A 23926-nucleotide genomic window follows, 5' to 3' on the forward strand; every position below is an offset into this window, starting at 1 on the left:
CCCCACGTTTAGACAGCGGGTTAGCTAACCACTTTGGCTATTTTCAATTTATTAGGAAACGTCCCAGTCTGGAAAGAAAAGTTACAGACGAACACGAGCGTCTTTTGAAATACCCTCCAACAACCTGTTCCGCAATGTTCATGTCAAGGTTACAGCAATCCGTAGACGCTTTGCCTTGACATTTAAGTACGGGTGTCAAGGTTTTCATTGAGGAACATTGAGTTTTGGTTTATTTCTGAGAGGTTTATTTTTTCCCCGAGCAGCCGAGTGAACTTCATTGTGCTCAAGCAGAAGTGAAGAGAGAAGCTGGGTCACTGTGACCTCTGGCTCAGAGCCGACTGCTGCCGGGGACGTTTGTCCCTCCGAAGGAAACGTCGATGAGGCGGATTATCCTCGTCCCCCGCGGGGGGCCGTCACGCGCTCGCATCTCAGCTCCAACGCCGGGGCGGGTTTACAAAGCGAAGCTGCCGCCTGTGCAGCGGCGTCTGATCGCACTGCGACATGAGCGGGGCTGCGAGCGGCGCCTCGGGGTGGGAGGAGCGAGGAAGAAACTGAAGACGAACAAATGTTTCGTGGACAAAAGCCGATGCTTTGTGTCAAAGTGTGTCCTGGCACTAAAAGACAGTCGCTAAAAGACGGCCGCTGGAAGATTGAAAACAGTGACGGACGAGCACAAAACTACGATGAAACTAGTGAGTAACAAATAAAACTAGCCCCAGTGAAATTAGCCCGAGAACAGCCTCAGACCAGACTGAAACGTCCGTAAACAAGAATGTAAAACTAGTGTGAAACTCACAGGAAACTGACAGGAAACTGGACCGACACCAGCTGAGAAGGTACATAAAACTAACCAGCCGGAAACGAGAGCCAACCGCAAACAAAACTAATCCAAAACCAGATATAAAACTATACTGAAGCTATTGGGTTAGGGATATAAATAAATAAATAAATAAGTAAATAAATAGATAAATACATACATACATACTGTACATACATAAACTAATAAACATATAGATAATCAAACAAATAAAGAAACAGATAAAGACAAACAAAAATAAATAAACAAACTGGTTCAAAACTAAGAAACATCAAAACAAATAAACAAACTGACTGACAAATAAATAAATAAACCAGTTCAAAACTAACATGTAACTATCCTGAAGCCAAGGCAAAAAGAACAGAAAACAGGAGGAAAAACTAACAAACAAATATTGTATAATTGATCAAATATAATATAATATATAAGCAACATAAAACCGGCGTGAAACCAGTTTAATACTCAACTACCCCAAAAAGCAGTCTGAAACCATCGGTACCAACCTGAATGACAAATAATAACAATAACGAGCATCAAAGCAAACCTGCAAAATCAAACTCCAACTTGAAAGCAGCAGAATTAGTTAATGTTTGTCACACAACAGCTTGCAACTCCCAGACTGAAGTCAGTGGAGTTTGAGTGTCCGTGTGTTTGATTGGTCGAAGAATCTGCAGCTAATCTGAAGCTAAGCGCGGGGGTGGCCGCTTCGCATCTAGCGGCCGCTCAGTATCCGGCGGCCGCTCAGTATCCGGCGGCCGCTCAGTATCCGGCGGCCGCTCAGTATTCAGCAGCCGGCCTCTCTGAGGCGGCGTTGCGCTGTGAATGCATCGCTGTGCATTAACAAACTCCCCCGGCTCCCGGTCGGGTTAATGAAATTCCAACCGCGTGTGCGAAACGAAGCCCAGCGGGGCCTTTTTTCCTCTCCTCGCCGGTCCGATCGGCTTCCATCTCATTTGTATCAATTAGGCCGAGCCGAGGATTTAGAAGCCGAGCCGCGCTCACTTCAGGGACGGGCGGCGGCGTGTGAAGAAGCGGAGATGCTTCCCGAGCGTCGATCGCGTCCACGTTCTCCCCCGTCCTTTTTGTTTGGAGTTTGTCACCACCGATACCATGAATGCCGCCGGCGTGGACCTTCTGTCCTGAATGGACGCCGTGGTGGACAACATGGTGGACAGCAAGCAGCTACAGGACTACAAACATGAAGGATAGCAAGCTGCTACATGACTACAAACATGAAGGATAGCAAGCTGCTACTGGACTACAAACATGAAGGATAGCAAGCTGCTACAGGACTACAAACATGGTGGATAGCAAGCTGCTACAGGACTACAAACATGGTGGATAGCACGCAGCTACAGGACGACAAACATGGAGGATAGCGCGCAGCTACAGGACTACAAACATGGTGGACAGCAAGCTGCTACTGGACTACAAACATGAAGGATAGCAAGCTGCTACAGGACTACAAACATGGAGGATAGCCCAAAGCTACAGGGCGACAAACATTAAAGCTCTGCAATGGAAGATTAAAAGAAAAACTATAAAACTACAGACTTTTCTATAGAACTGTTAAGGAATCCACCACAGCGAGGACGTGGTGTCGTCCACATAAAACCACCCCGTCACGCTCATGTTGCTGCTTTCAAAGTATTTTATTGTGAAACAGGAAGAGGGAAGTGAAGGAGTGTTCAGTTCAAAATGAGATTAAAATCATTTTAAAGTCCACAAGGAATGGATGGGGGGATGAAGGGTTGGGGGGGGGGGGGGGGGGCATCGCCTTCCAGATGGAGCAAACATGAACATGTGAGTTTATTTACAAGCCGCAGGCGAGTTTTGCCTGAGAGACCAGACTCGGGGACACAGAGACACACTGTTAGATTGAACCACAAGTTACAGGACAGTACACACTGAACGTCTTGAGAATCAAAGCCAGTTTAGTAAACAAACAAAACAAAAACCAAAAAAAACCAGGGTTCGGTCCTTGAAAGTAAAAACATTTCAACATAAAACCACATGAAAAAATAAAAGCGATTTAAAAAAATAAATGTTTTCTGAGACAGAAGAGCTAAGTGTGTGTGTGTATGTGTGTGTGTTAGTGGTTGCAGATCAGTCAACGTCACAGCAAGGAATAAATCCTGACCAAAACGAACAAAAAAAATAAATAAATCATCTTTCACTTTCTAACCTCAAAGTTTTAAAGAATAATTTGTACCCAATCAAATTAAATCCAAATCAGCAGGACTGGAGCGTCAAGCCTTTTTTAATAGTCATAATGGAAATAATAATAATAATAATTTGAAATAGCCACCAATGAAATTTTCACATTAAAACAAAAAAAAAAAAACCAACCTTCCGTTTCGCTCGTTCAAAATTAAACTTCTGCATCCGAAAAATTGTTAAATTACACTTTAACGTAAATGTAACAAAAGTACTTTTAACATTAAAAAGTGACGTAAAACAGTGCATGATGAAAGTTGAATAATAAAAAAATAAAAAAAAATAAAAGAAAGTTCGGACAAATTTTGTTTGGTTTGTCGTCGTCGGTGAACTCTTCTGTGATTGGTCAGATTTCCCTTGCTTACCGCCACAAGTCGGCGACGGGGCTGTGCGTGTCGTCTACTTACGTTTTCTGGCAAACCTTCTTGAGTGTATCAGTCATATTTCAATCACGTTTAGCATGTAGCCTCGCCACTGTGCGAGCCCTGAAGCATGCTATGCTATGACCCATGCTACCTGCTAGCGCGGGTCGGAGTTACGTGATGCACCCGAACGCATCGCTCAGTTGAAAGCGGATCGACACGGCGGCCCGGACAAAAAACTCATTCTTATTGATACAGTTCCGCGAAATGCACTTCACAGAAGTGTGCGTGCGGGGAGGGGGCGTGGCCTAACGAGTTCACGCAGCTTCTTCTCGGAATAGGACGCATTGACTGTGTATATTTGAGTGCTCTGTAGTAAAAAAAAAAAAAAAAGAAGTCATAATTTAAGTTCACCTAAAAACTAACTAGTTTTACGTTAATTAACTTAATCCAACATGAATCCCTAATTTTAGTTCCGTTAAATTTTATTAGCCTTTTGTAAAGTTTCAGTAAGAATTTGCAATGTTATGAAAGAAAAATGTTTTAACTTTGACATGAAATCAACAACATTCACTGATATTTCTTTACGGCTCCACACAGAAACTTCGTTAAATTTTAGTTTCCTGAAAAATTTTGAAGGGAAAATGTGACCGTGTGAGGGTGAGACTTTTGACGAGTCGGCATTTTGTTTCTGTACACTGAATCTCACCCACACACACACACACACACACACGTCTGCTTTCCGATTGTTGTTGTGACTCGTCTCGTCCGTTTCCATGGCAACTTGAAAGTCAATGAAACGTTTTTATACGGGTTGAAAAAGAGAGACTAAGAAGCAGAAGAGGCGTTGAGACGTCTGGAGGCAGATCTGAGTCGTTAGTTTTTTTTTGTGTACGGATCAGAATAAGGCAAAAAAAAAAAATTTTAAAGTGCAAAGACGACGTTAGCTTGGAGGAGTCGCGGAGACACGGCTCGCTCGGTGACTATCTACTCGGAACGCGGTGACTCGCTGAAGTCACATAAAAACACGACGGCGCCCGACCGCAGCGGGTATTTGGGAAAAAAAAAAAAAAAAAAAAAAGGGAAATGAAATGAAACCACATGTGCCCTATATATATATATTTAAAAAAAAAAAATGGCGGCGGAGGCCAACAGCCGCGTCACTGCACCATGAACGGCGAGAGCGTCTCTTCGTGTTTGTGGGCGTTCCGCGCCACGATCTCCACGATGGCGATGTACGTCCCCGTCAGGAAGCCCACCAGCCCCACCACGCTGATCACGGCGTTCTTGGCGGTGACCAGCGGCGACAGGTCCTCCGTGTGGAACGTCAGGATCTGCAGCAGCGGCGGGAAGATGAGCGCCAGGAAGCTGCTGCTGACCGAGCCCACCAGGGAGATGACCAGGTCCAGCTCCGGGATGAGGACGGCGAGGGCGCCTGCACACGGGGAGGAGTGGGCGTGAGTGTGTGTGTGTGTGTGTGTGTCACGCTCTCATTAGCAGATCAAACGGCGTTTGAACATCAGCCGCTTTCTGCGCCGCGTTCGTCACGTTAACCTGCGGACGACGGCGAGCTGCTCGACTGGGGAATGAAAACCTCACTTACAAGGAGAGGACGATGAAGGGCGCGCTTTAAAGTACGTCTGAAGGCGGGAGGAGGAGGAGGAGGAGGAAGAAGAGATATGCATATTCATTGAACACAGAATAAGAGAAACAGGAGGAACTTTAAAAGAGAAAATATGTTCCTAAAAGCAGTGTAATAAATCGGTGTTTTTCAACCACTGGTGTTTCCGTGAGATCTCGTCAGGTGTGCCGTGGGAAATGATCCAATTTCACATTTTTTTTTCTAAAAAACATTTGCTCTCACAGCCGTATAATCATGTATTAATACTCTTCGCCAATAGATGGCAGCACAGAACTTCGCCAGTGAAATCGAAACTGAAAGACGTCCGTCTGGTTAATCAGCACCACCTGCTGCCATCTTGTATCAAAGTACCGTGACAGTGACAGTGATGGAGAAGTTTTTGAAAAGGAAGAATGTGAACCAGGATCTCAGCTCTTATCTCAGCTAAATAAAAAAAAAAGAAATTAGGAAATACTTTATTTTACTGTATTTATTTGATTCCTGTTGCTAAAACTTTGACAAGAATGACTTTATATTGTTAATATCGGCTACAGAGTTTAAAATGTTAACACTTTCAGGTGGTGGTGTGCCTCCAGATTTTTCCAAAGAAGAAAATGTGCCTTGGCTCAAAAAAAAAAGGTTGAAAATCACTGTAATAAATGACAACGTGTCGAGAAGCAAATATAAGCGTTTTCAAAAAGTTGCGTCTTCAGTGCCTGGAAAGAGGAAATTCACTCCGACACACACTTCCACTGATCCGCAGGCCGGAACACGGCGTGAAGCGTTTTATCCACGGCCACTGCGGGAAGTGATTGCGGTAAAACGGTCGGGTTGAGAGCGAGAGGATAAACACTTGTTTTCATGAATAAATGCATCTCAATCTCTCGTTAAGCCGCCGTTTGAAATAAGTGACCGACGTCGCCGACAGAATGAAGAGCCGCCGCGCAGCAATCTGTTGTGCTCGGGAGGAAATGAAGAGGCGGCGGGAAAACAAACGGGCGACATGTGTGAGGCTCAAACACGGGAAATAGTCACGTTTCAATTCACAACTGGAGCCCAAGGATAAAACTCAATATACAGAAAAAGTGTTTAAAATATCTGCATGAGCTTTACTGGAACATGTAAACTCTTCAGAATCTGACTAAATGTTATTGAAATCTAAAATTGTCTGAAAAAAACTAGTTTTTATCTTTTACATACGATACGAAAACATTTAATTAAATGTCCTTTAATTGTATAATGAAAAATTCCAAATACTTTAACCAATAAATAAAAAAAGAATTTTGTAAAAAAGTTGACAAAAAAGTCAAATTAAATTTATAATTGGAGTAATTGTGATTAAATAAGGAAAAGTGAGGATACAATAGAAACAAATCATGTTATCAAATAATATAAAACAGTGGGGAAAAAACTAAAGAAAAAAATAGAAAAAAGTTATAAAATGACAAAAATCAAAAAATATAAAAAAATAGTAATCATTGTTTTTTTTAAAGAATATATATATATATATATATCGTGAGGCGACAATGCTATTAGCAGTTAGGCGTTTTAGCATTTGGACTCTACTAAACCTAAACTAAACTCCTTTACATTAAAAAAAATAGAAAAAAACTAACGCGAAGCGCAAAATGAAAAAAATGCGATTAATCACAATGAAACAGAAGTTGTACGATTATTTTTAAATATTCTCATTGATTGCCAGCATCACGACTGATTCTTAGCTAAGATTCAGAAAAATAAATCCGGTTAATAATCGTGTGTGTGTGTGTGTGTGTGTGTGTGTGTGTGTGTGTGTGTGTGTGTGTGTGTGTGTGTGTGTCTGTGTACTATTTATCATTCAGTGTTGGCACGGAGCCCACTGGGCATTTCACTGAAGTGTTAGCGTGTGTGAGTGCGACGGCCTGCAGCTCCGATCAAAGCTCACGTGGAAGCAATGAAAAGAGACGAAAAGACCAGCGACAGAATAAAGAGTTCTCCCTGCAGGAAGCCACACACACACACACACACACACACACACACACACACACACACACACACACACACACACACACACACACACACACACACACACACACACACACACACACACACACACACACACACACACACACACACACACACACACACACACACACACACACACACACACACATCTGTACACACACACACGCCACTGGAGCGTGTGGCAGCGGCGGTGAGTTCCCGCAGGAAAGGCGTCTTTTTTTCTGCAACGTGAGCGAGAGCGGGCGGCCGGAAGCTAACCCTCAGACATGAAGAGGCTCGTGTTCGCATTCATCCACCTTATGAGCTCATCAGCATGCCTACACACACACACACACTCACTCACTCACTCACATACACACACGTATATGTTGTGTGTTGCTTCTATAACTGTAAAGCAGCAGCAGAGTTTCACCTCACGCAAACACACACGTGTGTTCAGACTAAACTCCTGCTCAGCTGCAGATTCACCGTGGATCTCTGCAGGTCAACTCCTCATTGTCACTTCCAGTCGGAGACGCGACTGGTCTGGTGGTTTCTGGCCGTTTTTATCTGGATTTCATGTGGCGTTCTTACTTATCTGGGTTTTCTTAGAAAGCGTGAGGAGTTGTGTTGGTGCTCTTCACAGATAGACACATATATATATAGATATAGATATAGATATATATAGATATATATATATATATATATATATAATATATATATATAGAGAGAGATAGAGAGAGATATAGATATATATATATAGAGAGAGATAGAGATATAGAGATATATATAGAGAGAGAGATAGAGAGAGATATATATAGAGAGATATAGAGGTATATAGAGAGAGATAGAGATAGAGATAGAGATAGAGAGAGATATATATAGAGAGATATAGAGGTATATAGAGAGAGATAGAGATAGATATATATATAGAGAGAGATATATATAGAGAGATATATAGAGAGATATAGAGCCAGCGGCAGAGACAGAGAGAGAGGGAGATAGAGATAGAGATAGAGATAGATATAGAGATAGGTAGAGGTAGAGATAGAGAGAGCGATAGAGATAGAGATAGAGAGCGATATATATATATATATATATATATATATAGTAGTGATAACTACGTCTCTTTATATGTAAATCCATTACTATTCATCCTCGGTCACGGATTTTTTTTTTTTTTTTTTTTTTTTACAAATAATTGAATTAAACAGGTATAAAAATAGGTAGTATATAGGTAGTATAAAAAGGCGTGTGTCTGGGGCGACGCCCCCCGCGGTGCAGTGACTGGAGACTCACAGGTGAAGAGGACCAGCACGGTGCGCAGCGTCAAGTCCACCGGCGTCACCCAGCGCTCCGGAACCCGGGAAACCACCGGGGGGATCAGGATCTCTGCTGGAACGTAGAACTGCAGGGCGAACGTGATGAAGATCCCAAAGCAGTACAGGAGCTTCACCGCCTGGTAGGTCCTGTAAGGGGGGGGGGGGGGGGGGGGGGGAGATAGGGAAAGATGGAAAAAGAGAGAGAAAAAGAGAGGGAGAGAGAGAGAGAGAGAGAGGGAAAAGAGGGGAAAAGAGAGAGGGAGAGAGAGAAAGAGGGAGAGAAAAAGAGAGAGAGAGAGAGAAAAAGAGAAAGGGAAAAAGAGAAAGAGAGAGAGAGAGAGAAAGAGGGAGAGAAAAAGGGAGAGAGAGAGAGAAAAAGAGAAAGGGAAAAAGAGAAAGAGAGAGAGAGAGAGAGAGAGAGAGAGAAAGAGAGAGAGATGGAAAAGAGAGAGAAAGAGAAAAGAGACAGAGAGAGAGAGAAAAAGACAGAGAAAGAGGAAAAAAGAGAGAAAGAGAGACAGAAAGAGAGAGAGAGAGAAAAGAGAGAGAAAGACAGAGGGAAAGAGAGGGAAGAAGAGAAAGAGAGAGAAAAAGAGAGAGAGAGAGAGAAAAAGAAAGAGAAAGAGAGAAAGGGAAAAAGAGAGAGAAAAAGAGAGAGCGAGAGAGCGAGAGCGTAGAATATACATTAAAATGTATCTAAAAATATATATATATTAAAAAAACACATTGTCATTCATATGTGCAAAATATTCATGTATATTTTCATATTTTTGAAACGTTTAATGATAGACGATGTTATTCTGTTCTTTTTTTTTGCACCTGCAGTCTGTTTGGTTCCACGTGATGTAGTGAGGCTGCTGCTGTGGTTGAGTCTGTGTGTGTGTGTGTGTGTGTGTGTGTGTGTGTGTGTGTGTGTGTGTGTGTGTGTGTGTGTGTGTGTGTGTGTGTGTGTGTGCGTGCGTGCGTGCGTGTGTGTTCCCTCACCAGCAGTTGGGCAGGTTGAGTGTGATGCTTCCTCCGATGTCGTCACCAAAGCACATGTAGCCGATGGTTCCCAGGCTGATGTAGAGGAAGGTGACGATGCTCATCCCCAGGTAGAGAACCACGGTGAAGGTGTGAGGCTTCTGCATCTTGTTCTCCAGGGGAAGCACCTACACGCACACACACACACACACACACACACAACACACACACACACACACACACACACACGACACACACAGTAACCTAATGATGCCACGTGCAGGTTAAACTCTGTTATTAGTCCGTATGGTGTGGTATGGTATGGTATGGTGTCCCACATGGTGTGGTGTGGTAAGGTGTGGTACGGTGTGGTGTGGTATGGTATGGTGTGGCATGGTGTGGTACGGTGTAGTACGGTATGGTGTGGTGTGGTATGGTGTAGTATGGTATGGTGTGGTGTAGTATGGTGTGGTGTGGTGTAGTATGGTGTGGTGTGGTGTGGTATGGTATGGTGTGGTGTAGTATGGTATGGTGTGGTGTAGTATGGTATGGTATGGTGTGGTATGGTGTGGTATGGTGTGGTATGGTGTGGTATGGTATGGTGTCCCACATGGTGTGGTGTGGTATTGTGTGGTAAGGTGTGGTACGGTGTGGTACGGTGTGGTATGGTGTGGTATGGTGTGGTGTGGTACGGTGTAGTACAGTATGGTGTGGTGTGGTATAGTATGGTATGGTGTGGTGTGGTATGGTGTGGTATGGTGTAGTATGGTGTAGTATGGTGTGGTGTGGTGTGGTGTGGTATGGTATGGTGTGGTGTGGTATGGTGTGGTGTGGTATGGTGTGGTATGGTGTGGTGTGGTACGGTGTAGTACAGTATGGTGTGGTGTGGTATAGTATGGTATGGTGTGGTGTGGTATGGTGTGGTATGGTGTAGTATGGTGTAGTATGGTGTGGTGTGGTGTGGTGTGGTATGGTATGGTGTGGTGTGGTATGGTGTGGTGTGGTATGGTGTGGTATGGTGTGGTATGGTGTGGTATGGTGTCCCACATGGTGTGAGGAACCAGAGCATGAGACCATGAGGCAGTGCAGATTAAAAAATATTTTTTTTAAAAACCTGATAATATGAGCATTGAATGCAAAGAGTTGTGATCTGAAGTCGTAATCCAGAGAATCAATGCAGGTGCGCACTTCCTGTTCACACCAGATGTGTGTGTGTGTGTGTGTGTGTGTGTGTGTGTGTGTGTGTGTGTGTGTGTGTGTGTGTGTGTGTGTGTGTGTAAAGCTGCTCACGTACCACCCCCGATGCCCTCGAAGGCGAAGATAGCCGTCCCGAAGAAGAGCGGGTAGTCTTTGGCCCGGCCCACTTTGGGGAGGTTGATGGGATACGTGATGTTCTGCAGAGGTGGAAAAAAAACCAAAAAACCCCAACGACTCGTCAGTCGAACCAGAACGACAATCGAAAATCTTCGTTCCACTTCACGTCGGTGGTTTGGCGTCTCACCGTCAGGGAGTAGAAGTAGATGAGGACCAGGCTGGCCGTCATCATCACGTTGGCCACCAGCGACAGCGGCGCCAGGAACTTGAGGTTGGGCGTGAAGACGAGCAGGATGAAGGCGGGCAGGAAGCACAGCATGTAGAGGCGCGAGTCGAAGGTGGGGGTCAGGACCTGGGTCTGGTTGGTGTAGTTGATTTGGCAGCTGATGGTGGTGGAGTTTGCTGCTTGCACCACCTGCACACAAAGCGGGGGAGGGGAAGGTCTTAACGGGGTCTGAACTCTGATTCTGATCCGTTTAAAAGTCCCAACTCTCAAGAGAAACTCCTAACAGCATAACTGGTGTGACGTCTCCATCTAGTGGCCACAAGCTGCATTACACTTTCCTGTCATTTATTCGAATGGGACAGTTGATAGATAGATGTGTGTGCGTGCGTGTGTGTGTGTGTCTGACCTGCTTGATGTTGTCACTGAGAAAGACGAAGTAAACGCAGCAGAATCCGAGCTGAGTGATGATGAGGAACAAGTTCACTGTTCGCCTGAGACACAAAAGAAACAAAGAAACAAAAAACAAAAAATCACACACACACACACAAATCTCCCAGTGACGCCTGAATGCAGCATTTCAGGCGATTGAACTTCCTGTTTGAGACTCACTTTCCCCACTGAGAGTGTCTGCGGAGCCACGACACGTTCTCCATCCCGTACTGCGCGGCCTCGCCGTAGGTCAGAGAGGGCAGGTTCATCCTGCACACACACGCACACACACGCACACACAATCACACACAATCACACACAATCACACACACACACACACACACACACACGCATTTACACACTAATCACAGTCAAATCAAGAGGCTGTTTTATTATAATGTCAATAGAGAATTTGAACGTCAACAAAACCAGTACAACTAAATCTACAAAGAAAGATTGACGCTCCTCTAAAACACATTTAATTAAAGACATTGATAATTGATTAAACCCCAAACCGACCAAGCGGGAAAGAAGGTGGATGGAATAGATAAAATAATCAAATACTGAAATACACATTTTTATAGAAACCAGAAAAATTCTAACATAAAAAAAAAAAAAGAAAAAAAGAAAAAAACATAAAATGGTATAATCAACAAAACACACTATATTTAATAAAAGCAAGGATTTTCACTAAAACTAAAATAGAGTAAATATTTAAAGAAACTGAAAGGGAAACTAAATTAAAAAAAACAACTAAACTAATTAATATGATAAAAACTAACACATTTTATGTTTCACATTTTTTTTTTCTGTTTTAAATTAAGTATTTTACTAAAAAACAAAAAGGAATAAATGAGAACACTCCAGAGGTAATTTTGTGTTCCTGCGTCTCCTCGGATCTCCACGAGGTTCTTCTAACCACTGTTTGGGAATTTGTTTTTCTGCAGGGTTTTTAAAAATGTATTTATTTATTTGTTTTTTTTAAGATTTACCCGGAAATAGTCAGCAAAATCATCAAGAAAAAAATAAATTTTGATGTGCTTTCTGTGTTCATGCTCCCAATGCTGGGCAACGAGTTATGTTTAAAAAATAAATAATTAATTAAAATAAAGTTTAAACGGCTGGTTTGGATCTTTGTGCCTCAGAGGGAAAGTGAGTCGGAAGAATAAGTTCTGAAAAAACAACAACAAACTAATTCATTAAAGTAAAGAAACCACAAACTGTGTGTAAATGGGGGGACTTGGTAGCTTTACTGTCAACAGTCACCGTGGCAACAAGCCAACTTGTTCTCGCCATTGTCAATGACTAGAACATGATGTTCTCCGTTTGTTGTGGTGAAATCAAACCCGCGCGCAAACAGCAGCACCCACTAGTGGCCTAACGTGAAAAACTCCATTACGGAAAAAAAAAAACGCAAAAGATCCGACTCCACTCGAGGCGTCGTCGTGGAAACGGGGGCCTTGAAAACGCACGTCAAGCACAGACGGATGAAGAGACTATGAAGAGTATTAGCGGCGCTAGCGTGGCCGGCGGGTGAGATTAGCCGCGGTGACGGCGACCGTCGCCCGCGTTCGTGTCGGGGATCTATTTTCTGACCGCGTCCCGCTGGAGAAACTCTCCATTCATGCTCCTCAAACCCCCGTCTAATCCTCTTTGGCGTGGAAGTGGGCGGGGCCTGTGCAGATCCCTGTGTGAACGGGGCAAAGGGCAGGGGGGGATGGCCCGCTGATGTACACACACACACACACACACACACACACACTGCTGTAAAACACTGGATCATGCCAGGGTTTACGGTTCAGGACACGCACACACCAAGCGGAGGCCGACTTGGCAGCACGATAAGACACACCAACGAGGAACTCGAGACAATCCAGCAGCAGATGACCCGTTTCAACTGTAATTGAGGAGCAGGTGGAGTCTGTTTGGAGAGGAGTTCATGAAGAACATCCTGTATTTACCCAGAAGCGGCTGCTCGGTTATTTACCGCCCCGCTCACAGCCTCGGAACGTTTTCCCGCAGCGTCTTGCTCGTCTAAACCAGGGGTGCTTCAATACGTCGATCGCGATCTACCGGCCGATCGCAAAGGTAGTAATAGTAGATCGCATGACATTAGAAAAAAAAAAAAAAAAATAGACGCTGGTGTGATGAAACTAATTTACCTTTTACGAATTACGAGTACAATCGAACGCAGCGTCAGATGACGGCTGAATTTTTTCGGACCTTTAGGTCACCGCACATGCGCAAACGACGACGCTAAGTGTGGCGGAGCAAACAAGCTAGTCAGCGAGTTACCGCAAATTTGAAGCCCTTGCTTTTTCTTTCAAACTAGAGAAAGCTTTGGTCGTCAAAAATGAGTGGGGGGGGGGGGGGGGGGGGGGGGGGGGGGGGGGCTGGACCAGTGAGAAGTCGAAAACGTGCCACTTTCATGAGGAATGGGAGGTGGACTTTTTTTTCACGATGTCATTTTCGAAGTGCGTTTGTCTCGTCTGCCAGTCGACCGTCGCAACACCAAAGAAGGGTCGTCAGAGTAAACTCAGGTAATTACAAAAAATGCTCATAGTTAATTATGTCGTGTTGCACAATATTGGCTCATACGGTTTTGCAAGGTACATCATTATACATTGTACATATAAAGAATCCTCAACAATAGTTGAAAATAAATATATGTTTTGCATGCAACACACGCTCACATGTGTTGAAGCCGCATGCTGACGCTAATTGTGCCCTCTTTGCTGACTGACGGGTGAAAAATAAACGCGCAGATCCTGATTCCTGCGTTGCCTCATTACCTGAGCGCTTCAACCGATCTTAAGTCTGCTACACTTCCGCCTCGGACAAGGTTTGCGTTTGCCACTGCAACGTTTTGAAAAACGATGTCCGTCCACAATGAACGCTCTGGAGGGAAACGTTGTCGTTTGTTGTTTATCTACTGAGCATGTGCAGAAGAACCAGGTTCTTGCATGCAGGAGCATTTCAGAATCCCCGCCCCCCGTTTCCAGGGAGACGGAGGCAAGACTGTGTTCGGAAAGTTCCATCGAAAAGTGTGTGTGTGTGTTTACTTTGCACTGAGGTGGTGTGAACACTTGACCAGCAGCCTCATGCAGTGCACCGCGATGATCCCCATACAGAAGAGGCTGATGGGACCCAGCTGATTGGGGGGGAAACACAGAGGTCCTCGGGTTAACAATCAGACACAGCAGATAGATCATTACATTTAAAAAAAACAAAAAAACAACAACAACAACAACAAAAACGACTGCAGGCACACTTTTAACTGTCCATTTAATATGTATGCATGTATTTAAAAAAATTTTTATTGTAAATTTATTTATTTATTTTTTTTAATGTTTTCCTGTATCTACCGAGGGACAACAGATGGAAATGAGCATTTTTTGCTATAAGCTGGCATATTTACACTGTTTTACATTGATATGCACTGTCACTATCAAATAAGCTAAGAAATAAAATAAAACTTGTGGCCGGCCGGGGCCTTAAGAAACTGTTGAAAAGCTGCATAAGAGGAGGTGCTAATTCACTAAAGTCAACAAAAAGAAGAAGAAAAAAAAATGCTGCTGTTTGAATCTCATGCTGTTTGTTCTCCAGTGTGTGTGTGTGTGTGTGTGTGTGTGTGTGTGTGTGTGTGTGTGTGTGTGTGTGTGTGTGTGTGTGTGTGTGCACATATACAAACGCTGCAGTCATGAGATAAAAGCAAATGTGTGTCTGCTCACCACCAGGCCGGCGTTTTTCACAGCCAGCGGCAAACCCAGCAGCCCGGTGCCGATGTTTCCCTTCAGCAGGTGAATCAGGGTCTGACAGAACCTACACACACGCACACGCACGCACACACACACACACACACACGCGCACGCACACACACACACACACACACACACACAGGCTCAGTCACAGAACGTCCACCGGTTCTCCGCCGTCTCAGGTGTCGGAGGACCGACGCCACTCACGAGGTTCCCGCCCGCCCGCCGATCCTCTCGTAGTTGCGTTGAGGCCTGGAAGGTCCTGGAGGAGACGGACACAACGCGTCCATCTCTGAGGGGTTCTGGTCCGACAACAAAGGGCCTGGGAGAGAGAGAGAGAGAGAGAGAGGGAGAGCGAGAGACCAATCAGCCAGCAGGTAAATATTTGAGTGAACCCGTCAGACGGGGGATGATACTCCAATTACACGTCGTCCCACATACCAGAAAAAAGAAACAAGAAATAAACTGGTTTTTCTACATTTGCACAGAAACTGTAAACCTCCGGATGCTTTTTTTTTTTTTTTTTAATTTAAAGTCACAGTGACGTTTCAGGTGTTTTCTCTGTGAGGCCGAGGTTCATTTAATTTATTTTCAGCACTGAAAGGTTAATGAGCTTATATCTGAAGGAATTATCATTATTATTGATGATGATAATAATAATTTAAAAAATAATAATAATAATAAAAATAAAAATATTACAATATAAATAATAAAAATACAAATATAATAATAATAATAATAATAATAATAATAATATAAAGATATAAAAAAAATAAAAATAAAGGCCACAATTAATTGTCTTTTTGGGGGTTTGAACATATTTAAAAATTCACCAAATTTAGCACCAAAAAAAAATCAAGCCTGATGTAAATGCATGGATTTCATCGGTGTCACAGAAGAGGGACGTGGGACGTGGGACAAATGTCTTCGAGTGTGAAAAGACACAGCAGCTCGTCTGTTTGGTCAAGAGACGGTCAATATTGACAGGAGTCATGTGCTTGAGGTTAAATGACCTTCGGCGAGTCAAACATTAAAATCTACGGTTTGATATCAGCTGAAGGGGGAACAGAGCTGTGAGATAAACCGTCTGCCTTCCACAAAATACACAATTTTGACAGTAAGGCACAATAAGACTTCTTGTCCCGAGGCTTCAAAAATACTTTGCGATACAATAAACTCCTATTAGTCGATGTAACGACCATTTTAAGTGTTAAAACCGATTCTCCACTGCGGGAATCCTCCTTGTGACATAATCATTTAATTGTTCTGCATTGTGCTTTAGTTCCTTTTATTCCTCCTGAGGCATGTGATGAATATCAAATCAAACTTTATTTATAGAGCACTTTTCATACATGCAAAAAAGAGAAAAAAGAAAATAAGGTTCATTATAAATACCTCTGCACAGTGAAAATCATCGTTCGTCTTCTTTTTCCCATAATGAAAAGGTGGGACTTCAGGATAAAAGACTAAAGATCATTTACAAATAATATAATGTCCCTCCTTCCTGGAACTCCTCTCCATAAATAGTCCTCGCTGGGTTTTGGGTCACCTTCATTCTTTCGGTGCTTTTGTAAGCCTGGCACTCGTCACCACTCATCCCGTCTTACTTGATATTCAACTTTCTATTTATTCCGTGTTGGAGAAATGCTTTAAGGAATTTCCCTCTGCGGCGAATAAAGTATTTCTGTTCTATTCTGTTGTTAAAAGTGTCACAAGTTGAAAAATGCAGGAAAAAGAAGTTTTGTCCCTGTCAAAACGACTGCATGGATCAAACTTCAGATGCCGTCTTGGCCTCGTATTTAAAGGTTAAACGTGTTTCGAGGCTCCAGTTAAATTTGATTTGGTGCAAAAAAAAAAAAAAAAAAAATCATAAATGGGTTTTTAGGAAACGGACTAAATGTAAATAAATGCTCTGCTCAAGCTCAAGACACAGTAAACGGATAAAAATAAGATCTTTTTTTTTCCCCCCCTGTGTGTGACGGTCTGGAGCACATTAATGTGCGACGACTTCCTGCAGCGGCTGGAGGCGGAGGGCGGCGGAGACGGGTGGAGCTCGTCCATCACCGTGACGTGCGGTCGATGCGTCGACTTCCTTTTGTGCGCCGCCGCTGCAGCGTCACCACGCCAGCCTCTGCTGAGCAACGCTGAGCAACACTGGCGACCCGAGGAAACCTCTTCATCGAGCGCCGGGGAAACACAGGCGGCTTCTCGTGCAGCGAATCTGACCTTCGGTTTCTTTTGTGGCGAACAGAAAATAATGTTCACGTCTTGATTTATAGCGGCCTGGAAACACACATCCTGTTTACCAGTGGTCCTGAAGAGCATCTTCCCTTTGCTCACTTTATTTTCTTTATCTCGTGTCTAGTTTTATTCGTACACTTCTGTTTAAAAATTCTGATTTTTAACAATTTTTTAATTTTTAAATACAAGTTGATTTCTCAGTAAGATCACATAAATCACTTAAAATGTCTTGGAAATGACTTTTAACCTCATATCTTTTTTTTTTTTTAATTATTTAATAATTCAGTGCTTTACTTTGAAATATAATGTATTTCTTTCATTAATAAGAATCTTAATCTTAAGCAATTAGGATTATTAAAACAAAACAATTAAAAATGGCATAAAGAAGAGAATAAATAAAGTAAAACCTTTATTAAGACAAAGGTAATATTTAAAATCCATTGATTACATCCTATACAAACTGATTTTTTTTTCCAAGTCTTTTTAATGTGTAAATTGTGTTTTCACTTGTTCTTTTGTAAACTTTGTGTTTTACTAATCTGAATACAATTCAAGTTATCAGATTGTTTTGTTATTTAATTCTATAAATAGTAAACATATTGTTTAACTTTTGTATTTCAGTATTTTTGCTGAACTCCATTGTTCCTCCTCGCTTCCATTTTTCCTTTATCGGCTGCATGACTCCTCCTGAACTTAATTTTTTTTTTAATTTTGTGCAGGATTGAAATACTTTATATTAATCCCGGAGGGAAACTCTTTCAAATGGTTGTTTCCACACAGAATAGACGGAACACAAGATCAAAAACACAAAACAAGTGGAAGGTTTGAGTCGGAGCTGCTGGGTGGATGAAGGTCGGCTGCGATCGCTCACCTTCGGCCCGGTCCATGTCGCTGGACGCCAACATGCTGGCCTCAGTGGTGCGGTGGACGGCTGGGCGCGGCGCGGCCCGTCCCGGGCCTCACGGGTTCTGGTGCGGCGATCCGGGGGGAAGTCCAGCGTGGACGGCGTCACTGCGGAGACGACGGGAACACCGGCGTGAAGCTCAACGGAGGGGAAGGAAATCCTCCCGGCGCACCGGCGAGACATTTTCACTCCAGTTTACACGGCAACGTTTTTGAAAACTACGTCCGTCTACACCGGGGGGGGGGGGGGGGGGGGGTCGGCAACCCGCGGCTCGTGACGACAAATTCTAGTGAATTACACAACTAAAGGACATTGAAATCCACGCCGCTCACACTCGTGGTTCTAAAAATCCCACATCTCCCACGTATATCTTCCATTTTAAAGTCCGAGTGAAATGAAAATTCGACCTCCAAAACACTCTGGCTGTCGCTTCCAGGATCCTTTTTATGCTAACTGGCCGAAGGGTAACATGTTAAAACACGGCAATCTGCGAGAAAATAGCCAATAAACAGCGCTATTTCCGCTGCTGGGCGGAGCTTCTGACAATAATAGAGTGACGTCACGAGTTGTGCACACGCCCAAGTTGTGTTTACATTATGGAGGATCAGAGTTTTGACGACGAAGAGGCTGAATTTAACGATATTTCATCATCATCATCATTTCAAATCTTTTTTTTTTTTGGCATTTTCACTTGAAAACATTTTTAAATGGGGCCTGGGTGTGAAAAATCTCTTCGTGGATGGAGTTTAAATGAAAGATTAGAAAGACTAGAAAGAATCTGGAACTCAGACAGCCAAAAATGTTCACAATCCCATCATGGGCGATAAAGTGCATAACGACAGAGGCGCAAATAAGTCAACAAATTAATTATTCTGTCATTAAAATTAATTACCGCCGCATGTTGATTGAGGTTATGCTTTATAGCAGATTGTTCTCAGGAAGGTTTTCTGAAATGAAAATGCAAAAATTGTGCTTTTTCACTTAAAACATTGTCGTTTCCCCCTGGTCATACTTCCCGTTTAGTTTGGGGTCATTCAGAGGCACAAGTTCTAATAGGAAACCAGCGTCAAGACAAAAAAAAAAAAACTGGCTTAATATAGTTATTCTTAAATGAAAAATTTTGCTTTTAAATCATAATATATGTCATTACAGCATTTTCAATCAAAATTCAATTAAAAACTCTTCATAAACTTCGTCATTTTCTTCTCGAGGCTCAACTTCAAGACTTAAACAGTTCGAAACAATATTGAAACGACTAAAAGCAGTTGAAGCAGAGGAACGGTCACGCCGCCGCCGCACGTTGACTTGAAGCTGTGACATGTCTTTCCTATATTTTCACACGCGCTTCATACATGTGGCTGCCGGCTGGCACTCAGAATATTAACCAGCAGCGAGGTGAGGGACGGGAGTTATGTCACCGCGTCAGCAGATTCGCCACAGCTTCACGTGATCGGTCGCAATCTTCCCTTTCGATCAGGCGTGTTGGAGCCGGGACACACCTGAACACATCCTGATCCTTCAGGATCAGGATTAATGTGGCATCAGTTACCCGGAGACGCTGTGATCCAGACCGGACGGAGGCGTCTGTTTACACGGCAACGGTGCTCAGAGCCGCTGAAAACTCAACTTTAAAAAAAAAAAAGTCTCCATGGAAACGGGGGCAACTTTGCCGGGACGCAGAAAAACAATCCACGGTGGTCGTCTTTAATCCATACGAATGTCCGCTTGCTCGCTGTTGTTAATGTTTTAAAAACAAACAGCAGCAGCCACTAGTGGCCCGACATGAAAACTACATCGATAGACATTTCTGTGAAAATGCAAAAATCAAGAAGTTTCCACGCCTCGAAATCCGTCTTAACCTGAAAGATGTGCACTTTTCTTTTTTTAACCAAAGTATCCAAAGTACACCGGAGGGACGAAACACAGTGTTAAACACCTCTGCTTCACACAGCAAACATTTGATTATTAAAAAGGGGTTTAATCATGTGACACAAAGCAAATAATGTTTAAATAAACAAACATTCGTTTCGTGGCGACGGTTTCTGAACGACCGCAGATCTTCTACCTGAAATATTCCAGTCTTTCTGCTCCGATATCAAACCAAACAGACAAAATGCATCAAATCAGTGAATCCATGTCAATTTCAGAGTTTCTGGCATTTCCACGTAAGCGGAAGTCACCATGGAAACATGAAACTTTTCAGATTTTTTTTTTTACAGTACACTTCTATAACACACCATTCAATGGAATACGTTTCCATATTTATTCAACCGATTCATATCCGATTCCATGGTGTACCATTGCATCCTATTTAATTTCATAGTTTTACTGCAACACACGCGTGTACACGTTTCCTCCTCTGCGATCACGAGACGCTTCAATGAGCAGCAATCATAAAACCAAAACCAGCAGTTCTTGTTATTGAAGGAGGAAACAGACGGGAGTGCCGCCACTCGCAGCAACTTTCACCATGTCAAACCTTTTCAACATACAACACTCATGTTTTGTTTTTTCCAAGTGCTGCAGAGAAAGACTCCCAGCATTTACAAGAGAAACGCAATGGGAGAAATCATTACTTAATCAGGAGGTGAACTGTTTTAATACAAATTCAGTTTTTAACTAGTCCAAAAGTAGTTAGATTGCCGGGCCACGCGTTGTCGCCGTTGGTCGTTTTTTTTTTGACAGAACAATACACTGAAAAAACATTAACGGGCAGACGACACCTGTAACAAGACAGAATGTTTGACTTTTCACTTGAAATTATTGTCGTGTAAACAGGACCCGTATTTGAAAAAGGGCAAACCGCGAAGAGCAGAAATCTTGTCAAGCCAGTCAGAGCAGAGGTTTAAAACACGAAGCCTGCAGGACAAAACCGGCAAACAAAGAGATCAATCTGAACTTTAATTGGCTCAGAATAACTAAAATGATGTTAAGTTTTTTGTTTTTTTTTAGATACAAGAATGACTGGAGTTCCATTGGAGATTGCAATGTTTCAGTCAGACAGGAGGAAATAAACTAAACACAGAGACCAGGAAATGAAATGCAGATTACAACGACTTACACAGCTGAGAGGAACTCACGTCATTAATGCAATATAATTCAGCAGAGTTTGTAAACAAGGGGAGATGTCAGTAAGTACAAAGGGACGTGCACTGGTCTCTTTCTTCGGGCCCCTCAAAAAAAACGGTTAGCTGGCGACTGTGAATGTCAAAAAGTGGCAAATGTCACCGACCTTTACACCCAAAACTGCATAAAAATGGACAATATACTTTTCAAAGTCACAAAGTGCATTGACCGCATTCTCGGGATGTACTTTGCACCTTTATAGCTGTTGGTATTTAAAAGTTCACATGGTGTCATTTTACTGCCTCAGCTCAATGGAGATCGAAGCTTATTCTGGAATATAAATGGACCTTAATTACACTTAGACTAAAGTCAGTGGTGATCCTTTGTGCTATAATAGAATAAGGAAGTTTTGCACTCCACTTAAAGGTCACAAAGGGCAATAATAATCTCATTGCTCGGGAGAGTGTGTGTTTGAAAGTCAAGTGTTAAATGGCTCCTGTACAAAGTTCAGACAGAAGTAATATTAGTCGTTCTAAAAAGACTTGTTATTTTTGATGATTTCATTCATGTGTGAGTTTGACGTGTAGATCAATACAATCACACTTTCTCCGTCTCTCTCTCTCTCTCGGGCAGTTTCTGTCTCTCTCCCCCTGTCTGCTCCCCTTCTTCTCCCAGACAGACAGCCGTCCTCCAGACCCGGACAGTGGCTCTCTCTCTCTATATATATCTCTATCTCTCTCTCTCTCGATCCCTCCGCTGCTCTGAACCACCTGAAGTGAACCCGAAAATGAGCTTACGATTAATCGCGTCGCGCTGAATTAAAAGCGAGTTAAAGCGGCCGTGAGACGAACAGGTGAGCCGATGTTTTGTCTCGCAGCTCCCGGGGACCGAAATAGCAGGAAGAGCCGAGCTAAACCGAGGGCTTCGCCCCGGAGCTTCGCCACGATCTGCGTGGTGCCAAACAGTGACAGTGGCATTAACACGAGCTAACTCCCGTTAGCAACCATTCCCATCCACACACACACACAGCAGCAGCAGCCTACCTCTGGTACGCCAAGTGCCCGCTCTCCTCCTCCGGGCCAGGGTCCAGCTGGAGCCGCCGTGCCCAGGTTCCCCGTTCGCGGTTGTCTGCCGGGGCTGGAGCCACTCGAGGCTGTGAGCTCCGTGCCTCCTTTTGCGGGCGTTAGCGGTTTGTGGGTCGGCTGTCAGCGCCTCGCCTCCTCTGGGCTCTGGAGGCGCGGAGTTAGCGGGTGTTAGCTGCTCCTCCCACCCGCTGTTAACGGCTCGCTCCTCCACCACCACCCTCCCCACCCCCGCCGGCCGGAGGCACTCTTATAGCGGTTCTGTCCCCGCGGCTGTCGGCGCTGTGTTCGGGGCTTTCTCCCCCGCCTGTGGGTCCGTCGTCGGCTCCACTCTCTCCGCCGCAGACCTCTTTATTTTCTTATCGGTGCGCGCGGCCCCGCGTCACAGATTTAAACGCCAAACAGAAGTGGAGCTCGGGCGCGCGCGCCGCGTCACCGTGAAAATCAGGGATGAGGTCACGTGGCATGACACACACCCGGAAGAGAGCCGTGCTGTTGTCATGGTGACACATCACGCGTCCACTGTGTTAAATTGCATAGTATGTATGTGACTTTTGAGGGGTTTTGTTTTGCTGTATTTAAGATGTTTATAATTGAATATCGAATTCTGTGACTTGTCTTTGTTTTGTTCTACTGTTCAATTGTTCTGATTCTTTAAGAAAAATAATTCAAAAGTGAATATAAATGTATGTTAATTTGTGTTGGCATATATATAAAATGTATTATTATTAATATCGTTAAGACTATTGTTTTCGATTCTGATTCTATCCGATTATTGTATTTGAGGTCCCTCTGGAACTGTCTTTTTCTGACTTTTATATGCATTTTCTACATTTGTTATGATACAATATCATCCAAATACTGATTTCCTCCCACAGTTCAAAAGATAAGCTATGATAAAATCGGACTTTATTAATCCCACATTGGGAAATATAGGCATCACAGCAGCTCAGCATTGCACAAAGATGGACAATTGCACACACGAGAATAGACTATGTATATATAAATATATAAATGTATGCATATATACACATGTATGGGGAAAATACTTAGTGGTATTGATATTTTCAATATTTACAATAGTCACAATGCAAACAGTTTTTATTCAGTTCATGTTGTTGAAACGGCTTACAGCAGCATGTATGAATAATGTGAGGTTTATTGCACTATACAATGCATTTTCACTCGAAATGTTTAAAGGCGTAAATGTGAGTGTGTCTAGTTGCCTATTTCTGTGTTTTCCCTGTGTTGGACTGGCAACAAGTCCAGGGTGTATCCTGCCCTGAGCTGGGAATGGCGATATAGCGCTCCACAATCCTGCATTGGATTGATGGGTGGATGGATGGATCATGTTTATTTTCACTTTATTCCAATCACACATTCATCTGGAGTGTTTTGTAAATGGAGCAGTCTGTTAACACTGCGATACTTACTCTGTTTTGTACTTGTATGCTTCTCATTTCTGGTCACCACATATGAAATAAGTATGGCTGCCAATAGAATCAATTTTAGAATATTAATTAATATAATTAATTAATCTCATGCGCTCCAATAATGTCCAGTATTAGTTAATTTCGAAATTTCAGTATTTAATGCAATGAACGTATTTTATCCCACTTCA

General features: G+C 43.2%; 1 protein-coding gene across 1 annotated transcript; it reads right to left on the minus strand.

Moving 5' to 3' along the window:
• Positions 1 to 2484: 2484 nt before the first annotated feature.
• slc36a1 (solute carrier family 36 member 1) lies at positions 2485 to 22315 on the minus strand. Its single transcript, XM_080502614.1, is given in 13 exon segments — positions 2485 to 4831; positions 8300 to 8469; positions 9307 to 9473; positions 10580 to 10585; positions 10587 to 10679; positions 10787 to 11014; positions 11232 to 11316; positions 11435 to 11524; positions 14317 to 14405; positions 14986 to 15076; positions 15220 to 15334; positions 18125 to 18264; positions 22267 to 22315. Coding segments are annotated over 12 exon segments (1443 nt in total). The 5' UTR covers positions 18159 to 18264; positions 22267 to 22315; the 3' UTR covers positions 2485 to 4556.
• Positions 22316 to 23926: the final 1611 nt, after the last annotated feature.

This window comes from Blennius ocellaris (assembly GCF_963422515.1).
Source record: "Blennius ocellaris genome assembly, chromosome: 9".
Classification (NCBI taxonomy): domain Eukaryota; kingdom Metazoa; phylum Chordata; class Actinopteri; order Blenniiformes; family Blenniidae; genus Blennius; species Blennius ocellaris.